Source organism: Trypanosoma cruzi, genomic scaffold, assembly GCF_000209065.1.
Source record: "Trypanosoma cruzi strain CL Brener 1047053516653 genomic scaffold, whole genome shotgun sequence".
In the NCBI taxonomy this organism is placed as follows: Eukaryota; Euglenozoa; class Kinetoplastea; order Trypanosomatida; family Trypanosomatidae; genus Trypanosoma; species Trypanosoma cruzi.
Genome location: NW_001849527.1, coordinates 144,420 through 152,654, shown reverse-complemented (window position 1 = coordinate 152,654; position 8,235 = coordinate 144,420). Strand labels below are relative to the sequence as shown.

The window sequence follows — 8,235 nt, the reverse complement described above, 5'->3', positions numbered from 1 at the left end:
GGTCTCCCACACCACTTCCCATCCTTTGCATCTTGTTGTCACGTATGCGTGCTGCTGCGGTGGTGCCGGGCCAGCATGTAGTTGTGTGCGCTGAATATGAACGAAGGCCAAAGGCAAATGAATTGATTTTGTGATGAATATTGGCTGCACTTCCCGTGGACCAACAATCCACGTAGTGTGCGGGGATCTCTCCTTTTTTCATTATTGTTACTTTGCTTTTGTGTTGCTGTGTGTGCGCTGCACCTCCTCTTGTGTGTGTGCGTGCACTCCGTGAGGGGTGCCGGCACGACGGACCGCTCTCGCCGTATGTGCATGCGGTGGAGCCTTGTGTGCCGCTCCTGTTTGCTTCTCCCTCCTCCATCTGTGTGTGTGTGTGTGTGTGTGTGTGCCTGTTGCCGTGGATTGGAGTGTGTGTCGTGCGTGGTGTGCGGCGTACGGTGCATGCCTGGCTGCTGCCCTCTCCTCATGTGGTGTGCCCTCTGTGTGTGTCTGCCGCACCTCTCGTCTCCCCTGTTGCTTTCCATGTCCCTCACTGTGCAGATCAGCTCCACACCACTGAACGACCACACTCACGATGATGACGTGCCGTCTGCTGTGCGCCCTGTTGGTGCTCGCCCTGTGCTGCTGCCCGTACGTACGCGGGAAAGATGCTAATGAAGATGAAGAGGGTAGATCTGAAAAAGGTTCCGATCAAACGAAGTCCAAGCCAGAGAAACTAGGTCAGGAAATGGAATCTCATAGTACAACTTCTCCCTCGGCAGGGAAGAAAGAGGAGAACAAAGGGACGAAACCGGTAGAAAATACAGCGCTTCATACGTCACATACAACGGGTACAATAACCGAAACGTCAGTCACAAAATACTTCCAATAATACACATGATCAAGATGGTGGGGAGTCTAATGGACGGACAGAACATACGAATGCCGTTACGGCAAACGAACAACATAAGGAATCTAATGCACCAACTACGACCACAACGACCACTGCGCCGGAGACGCCAAATACAACGACCACAGAGGCTCCAACCACGACGACCACCCGCGCACCGTCACGTCTCCGCGAAATCGACGGCAGCCTCAGCAGCTTTGCGTGGGTGTGTGCCCCGCTGCTGCTCGCAGTATCCGCGCTGGCGTACACCGCTGTGTGCTGAAGAAGTGTGTGCGGGCTGTGCGTGCCAGCACTCAGCCACGGGGATTTGTGCGCGTCCACTGTGGTCCGATGTAAATAAATAAGAGAAAATAATGATTGTGTGTTTTGCTTCATTTGCTTCCGCTGCCCTGCTGTGTGCTCCGTGTTGCTGCTCCCTGTATCCGTCACGTTGAACGCATCCCGGACACACTCATATGCACAACACGCTCACAACTGTTTGCGTAGATGCATTTCCGTGTGGTGGTGCATGCACACTGGAGTCATTTGGGTGCATCTGTTTTGTTGTGTTTTTACTTGTTTTTTTTGCTTGCGTTTTTTTACTGTTTGTGTTTTTCTTTTAATTGTTTTTTGTGTGTTTTTCTTGCTGGTCAATTATTGCGGGGCTGTGTGTGTGTTTTTTGCCTTTTTGCCTTCCCACTGATTCCAACTGCCCCATGGTGTGTGCAAACTGCTGCCATTTGTCAATTTGCGGTGTCTGTGTGTGGTGTGACTTGTCTCTCCTTTTGTTTTCACTCTGCGTTGACGGGGAGTTAGTTTGTGCTGAAGGCTACATGCAAGTGACAGGAGTGATGGCGATGATGATGAGTGGCCGTGTGCTGCTGGTGTGTGCCCTCTGCGTGCTGTGGTGCGGTGTCGGTGGTGTCTGTGCTGAAGAACAAGAGGCTGGCACCCTTTTGCTGCCTCCTGGGCCTGTGCATGATGATCAGGAAGAAGTGTTGAGTGAAATTGGCCGTATGAAGCCTTCTGATACTGATGAACAGGTGACTGTTGATGGTGTGGGGGATCGAGAGGACTCCAAACACCTTTCCGGCCATGTCCCTTCCGTTGATGCGAAGGATGTAACTCCAGCTGGTATTGGCGGGGCGGGGAATGGTGCTGTAGAGGAAGTCGCTCCAGAAGAAAATGAGTCGCTTCAGAATAGCTGCGATGAGGATGGAGAAATGTCAGAGGGTTGCGTTCAAGTGCAAGGGAGTGATGATTTCCCGGGGAGTGAAGGCGGCCATGTGGATCGCGGGAGGCAGCAAGATGATCGAAACCCGCCGCTGCCTTTGTCAGATCAGACATCCTCAGAGGAAATAAACTCACCGTTACCGGCTGAGGGAAAACCAAAAAATCGGCGGCCGGTGCCACGCCAATTACCGGTGGAGGAGGAGCAAACGGATCCAGTCAACATTCGACCCCAGGAAGAAGCGGCGACACTCGAATCAGAGGCCGTGCGGAATGTTGCCAGCAGCCACAGTCAAGAGAGTGCCGCTGAGTTGGCCAACGGTACTCTGCCAGCTCATGCAAGAGTGACGGAAGCGGAAGACCGATCCAAACATATTGTTGATCCTCACAAGGACGCTGCGGAAAAACAAAAAAAGCCCGCCCACACCACTGGGAAAAGTAAATCAACAGCGGCGTCTGGCGATGCGCACAAAACTACCGCATCACCTGCGGCAGTGGATAATGAAGCTGCCATCAAAAAGGCAAAGAGTCCTGGTGACGCAAGCAGCCTCACAAGCATAAGCGACAACTCCTTAAACAACGACACCGAACAGAACAATGCGAGAGACACAAGTGACGAAGCGTCACACAGCACGGAGAATGCGGCCACTCACAGCGCAGGAATCCCAAGAGAAACAATTACCACAGCCAAAACAGATGATACGGCGACGCAAGAAGACAGCAACAGTGACGGCAGCAACGTCAAAATGGGTGAGGCAGCACCACAAACAGCAGGGACTGCTCAACCAAATGATACGGCGACGACAGGCGAAAGTGACGGCAGCACCGCGGTCTCCCACACCACCTCCCCTCTTTTGCTTCTTCTTCTTGTTGTTGCGTGTGCGGCTGCTGCTGCGGTGGTGGCCGCGTGAGAGTGAGGGAGAGAGAGCCGTGCACCGCCCGCACACACACTCGTCCTTCTCTCACTCTCTGTGTGTGTCCCCTTGCATGGACTCTCGCCCTCACCTCATCCCACGAGGCACACACATAATGTGCCCATTGTATATATTGCATGCACACCCATGCAGTCCCGTTGGTGCTCTCTTTTGCACCACACGCACCGCTGCCGTCCTGCCTGGCTGCATGGGCGGAGCACCGTAACTGTTTCTGTTTTGTTTCCATTGCATTGAGTGGGCGACCTCTCTCTCTCTCTCTCTCTCTCTCTCCCTGTGTGTGTGTTTTGCTTTACGGGAGCAATGAGAGTGTGTGCGCTGGTCGTCCCACGATTCGGCTTTTTTTTTTATTGTTTTGCTTGGTGTTGTGGTTGAGTGCACCCATTACCTTTTTTTTGTGGATTATTAGGTTGCTTTGATTGCGGACACTTGAATTTCTTTTCTTTTTTATATGTTTTTGTTTTTGTTGAGGAAGTGCCAGCCTCTTGTATTTTTGTAAAGCCATTAAGATTGTCTGTGGCTTATGGCGTGCGTCAGTTGATCCACGGCAACCCCACGGTCTGCATCGCTACTGGTGCTGCTATTGATGATCTGTGCGATGTGGTTTGTCGGCGGACGTCTTGCTTTTACCCTGAAGTATTCCTTATTTCTTGACGATGTGGTGCGCTCCCACAGCGAGGTTTATCTTGTTTACGGTGGGGAGAATGCATCTCAGGGCGCTGGATGCGTTGCAGTTGTGCAGCGGCGTCTGGAAGGACCCATGGGTGCCCGTCCGCATCAAGGCGTCAACAACAGACCCGTGTGACAGCAGGAGGCACCGCGGATCCTCCTGGTGTCACGCAATGAATTTATTGAATGACAATCGCCACTGTGAGGATGGTGTTCTATCCTCTGCACACGGTAACCTCGTTGCCGAGGAGACTGTCCCCGCTGCTGTGTAACTGCATGCGGATCGTCTGCTCGTGCAGCCACTGGAGGGTCCGTTGATTGTGCCCCCATTTGCCACGGGCAGCGTTTGCAGTTGGTTCACGGTGCCTGCTGGGCATCGTTCCACTGGTGTTGCCGATTCTGTCATGGTGCTGTGCGTGGCTGCGGCGTCGGGTGGTGTGTGGACACTGCGGTGCGTCACGCTGGAGGATGGCCGTCCCATCGCTGGCGCCATGCACTTTTCTCGGCCGTTTTATTTCACGGACGCATCGCCGCGCACTTGTTGGTCCATGCTCTCGGGTTCAACTGCCCGCACATGGCCAGCCGCAGCATGGTGAGGAATGTTGCCGGTGTGCGTGGCAGGGCGCTGTCGGTGGTGGTGGACTCGACGAATGCCATGATGGCTGCGAGGGAGCACCAAGACTGCGACGACATTGATGGCATGGAGCTGCAGGATGGCGATGGGGACGGGAGGACGCTGGAGTCACACTTATCGCAGCGCCACGCGAGGGATGAGTGGATGGCACCGACTGTGGGTGCCGGCTACTGCAGAGGAAGTGCTCCTCACCGAACATGAGTGAATATTCCCACATGCTCTGCGCATTGGGCGTTTCCGTCAAGTGCTGCGCGTCGGACCGGTATTCCCGCGGTTGGTATCTGGGGAGTATCCATGAAATGTCGGGAAAGCACCCGATGGACAGTTGCCCCATCACTGATCCCGCACTGGATGTGAGGGATATTGAGGGTGTTATTTGGGAGGGGAGAATATTTGTCTGCGATGCCTGGGGATGAGCCCTCTTCGTGGTGACTGGACACGCTTCCCACCAACACGACGGATGCGAGGGACACGGAGGAGACGCATCTCAGTGCTGCCATGCATGCGGCATTGAGGTGTCTCGGCATGTAATTGCATCTGGAAGTGGCTGAAGAGGGTAACGTCCGTTGTGTTCCATGCACGGACGGGGCGACGATTGCGTGGGCCACTTGGCCGTACGATGGGGGGACCGTTAGTTGCCGTGACCACGCGCAGGTGTGCACGATATCCGCCACCAGCGGTAGTCTACTTCCAGTGGTTCCGTGGGACGGCGAGGAGAGGGCGTGTGGAGCAGGACGGTTTCACCGGCATCCACTGAAGAAGGATTGCCAGGGGCATCTGTCCCCGTTGCGGAGAGCATTGGGACCGGCCGTGGAAAACCACCGAAAGATGTCGACTTAGCTGCTCCTCAGAAACATCCGTTGACAGAGGAGAAGTGGATCCAGCCAGGATGCCCCGACAGACCGCAAGAAGCTTCTCTCGGCGGCAGGGACGGGAGCAGCGAGACGGACGGCAAGCAGGCCTCGCCCCCGACTCCCGGTGATGACGCTGCTGCTGCTGCTTGTCCCTGTCCGCTGCTTCTTCTGCTTGCCTCTGCTGCCGCCGTGGCAACACTCTGTGGAGTTGCGGTGTGGACGGCGTTGCGCTGCAAGGCGACTGAGCTTCCTCCTGCGTGGCCCGCACTCAGCACTGGATGTCCAATAGGAAAACATCCATTTCAATGGGTCCCTTTCTCCATATGCATGTGCTGTATGGGCTCCGTTTGACCTTTTATTTGAGATTGGTTGTATTTCGATGCACACAGCTTTTCCCGTGTTGATTGCCGATTTGGGCCACCGTATGGTAGTATGGCATTGCTTGTGTGTTTGTTAGATTTTCTGAGACGCACATACACAAAAAACGGAGCCAGTTGAATGTGCACACACAAGACACACACATGCATATCCAAGCACATTGCCTGTGTGGCTTCTACTTGACATATTATGTGGGGCGGGTTGGTGCGGTCAAAGCTGAAGGAAGCGGGCGGCTGCGTGAGCCCAGCAATGGCGTTTGTGGTTGTGTGCGGGATTATATATTCCACCAGATGCTTGACGCCGTTCATGGATCGTTTAAAGTTTTTTTCTGCGATGCCCATGCTGCGTCTGTGCTGAGCAGGTCACTGCGTCTCCATGATTTCATGGAGCACGGCGTGACGCTACTCGAGGACCTCATGACACCGAGGCAGCCGATTATGAGTAGCCCTGCGTTGTACTTTTTCCGTGGAGGATGCGTCTGTGAGCCGCGTAGTTGAGTATTGGATGGCAAAGGACCCGTACAGGGATGTACACATCTTTGCGCTCGGGTGCACCCCGCATCGCATTCCTCAGCAACTCCCGCGGGCTCGGATAGCGCCGAGGGCGATGCGTTCCAAGGACATGGTGTTAGATTTTACCGCCCCTGAGGTGCTGGTGTTCCATCTCAGCATGCAGAATGGGTTCCCTCAGCTGCTGTCGCCGCTGTCGCCTCCGACTCGAGAGTCCGTTGTGGAGGTTGCGGCGTCACGTCCTGTGGCGGCTATTCACGCCATGAACAACAGTGTGCCCGGCATTTGCCAACAAAACACAGACAGCATCTGCCATGGGCTTGCCGGGATCTTTTTTGAGGGCTTGCCAGGCTCTGCTACGAAGAACCGGATTTCACTTAGGGGCGCCGACAGCTGCGGCAACTCGGTGCGGATCATCGTTGATTGGGGCTGTGTCATGGTGACGCCGCTGATGCACCAACGCACATGTCAGTGTCTGCTTGATGACTTGATGCCGCTGGAGAATAACTTGTATGAGCGGACCTGTAGGAATCGTCTGGGGTGGACTTGAAGCGGCAGTAATTGGTGGGGAAGATGTGTACCGGCGCTCGTACCGTCATTGTTTTCTTGCGCAGTGCGTGGAGGAGCTTTCGGTGGCGCTGAAAAAACTCCGCGCGTATCACCCGGGATTGGCGCATGGCGTGGAGCCGAAGGCCAAGCTTGCGGAGGTGGGCAGTGCGGTGCGGGCTCCGCCGGAGTTTCGGGAGAGGCAAGCCAGACCGTCGCTGCAGATCGATTTTTTGCGCGAGGCTTGTGGCACAGTACCGGGAGAAGCGGCTGGCGGAGGTGCGGGAGGTGGAACAAGACATCGCCGTTGGGCACAAACCCCTCAGGAAATAACTGGATGGCGTGCGGCGCCTGGCGAGGGATGCCGCGATGCCCCGGCCAGTGTGACTGCGTCTTCTCCTGTTGCTTGTGGCTGCCAGCAGCACCGACGAGTTGACGGAGGTCAGGAAGCAGCAGCTGATCCGAGACGGTGGACTGACGCCCGACGCCCATTTGTTTGCGAACCTTGAGCTTGTGACGAGGAGGGCCGGGAGCGTGCAACGATACAGCACGGCGTCGGCGCGGAGCGAACGGAGCACGAGTGCCTCTGCGAGCAACGCCGCGACGGATAAGGATCCGTTTCTGAAGCATGCCTGCATGATGATTGAGACGACGAACAGGAATAGGACGCTGCGGGTTGAGCTGTCGTTGGCATTGATAGAGCGCGATCATGCGATGAGGCCAAATGACGCGAATGGTGGCCAAAACAGTGGAGCATGAGGGGACAACGCCGGGCCATTTCAAGGGTGTGGTGGCAAAGGGGAGAATCATCCTGATCTGGGTGGCGGTGGCGGTGGTGGGACGATTGCCCTCACAACTCCTCAGCGCATTGTGCTGTTTGTTTTGTGTGGTTTGTCCTGCAGCGGGAGGCGCTCTGTCCACGAGGTATCCAAAAGGTATGGCCGTGAGGTGGTCACTGGGGAGCCTCGTTGCCGCGTCCTGAGGTGTGTTTTTGCAGGGACTTGGCACCCCACGGCAGTAGGACTCACGGGCGAGAAACGCAAAGGAACGCATCGAGGGCCAAAGAGTGGAAATATGCAACTACACACGATTGCGGGTGTCCATGGGAATTGTGTGCGCTTCTTCCTGCATTCCGTTCCTCTCCATGAGGCGTTTTATACGATACGCGTGTGTGTGTTTCAACGGCTGCGCTGCTCGCCTTTTGCTTTTGTATTCTCGCGTGTGCGGTTGCAATTCATTCCCATGCAACTAAGAATGCGGCTAAAAAAGGAAGGACATTTGTGGAGCATGCACCCACGGCTTCAGTGTTCATCCGCTGGTGCTGACCTTTCTTGCCAGGGCATTTGTGCGCGCTTTTCCCTCCAATGTCTATTTTTTTTTTTTTGCACAGGAGGCAACAGGTGGGCATTCGTGAGTGCTGCGGCGGGCTGTTGTTGCCCTCGCCGGGACGCGCGTAACGGCGTCAGCTCCATGACTTTGTGCACAAAAGGAATGGGACTTTCTCCGGATTCTCACCGCAGGCGCATGCCGTGGACGGCCGCAAAGGAGTGTGTGCCCGGTGTTGTTCATAGCTCCAAGGAAAATATGGTGTTGGATGGTGCACGACGAGTGGATT

At 55.3% G+C, this 8,235-nt stretch overlaps 1 protein-coding gene and 4 pseudogenes across 1 annotated transcript, besides 5 other annotated features; all 5 read left to right on the top strand.

Annotated features, from left to right (window-relative positions):
• Positions 1 to 1,791: a sequence feature (heterozygous, non-Esmeraldo-like haplotype).
• Positions 363 to 388: a microsatellite.
• On the top strand, positions 575 to 1,153 carry Tc00.1047053506601.51 (annotated as a pseudogene).
• Positions 1,428 to 1,516: a sequence feature (A-rich).
• On the top strand, positions 1,720 to 3,009 carry Tc00.1047053506601.40 (mucin-associated surface protein (MASP), putative; the record flags this gene model as incomplete). Its single annotated transcript, XM_800400.1, has 1 exon — positions 1,720 to 3,009. One exon carries the CDS (start codon positions 1,720 to 1,722, stop codon positions 3,007 to 3,009), a length of 1,290 nt encoding a protein of 429 aa, XP_805493.1.
• Positions 1,792 to 8,235: a sequence feature (areas not merged during assembly with more than two copies in the genome that could not be assigned to a particular haplotype).
• Positions 3,277 to 3,306: a microsatellite.
• On the top strand, positions 3,596 to 4,513 carry Tc00.1047053506601.31 (annotated as a pseudogene).
• On the top strand, positions 5,769 to 7,160 carry Tc00.1047053506601.21 (annotated as a pseudogene).
• Tc00.1047053506601.11 lies at positions 8,034 to 8,235 on the top strand (annotated as a pseudogene; the record flags this gene model as incomplete).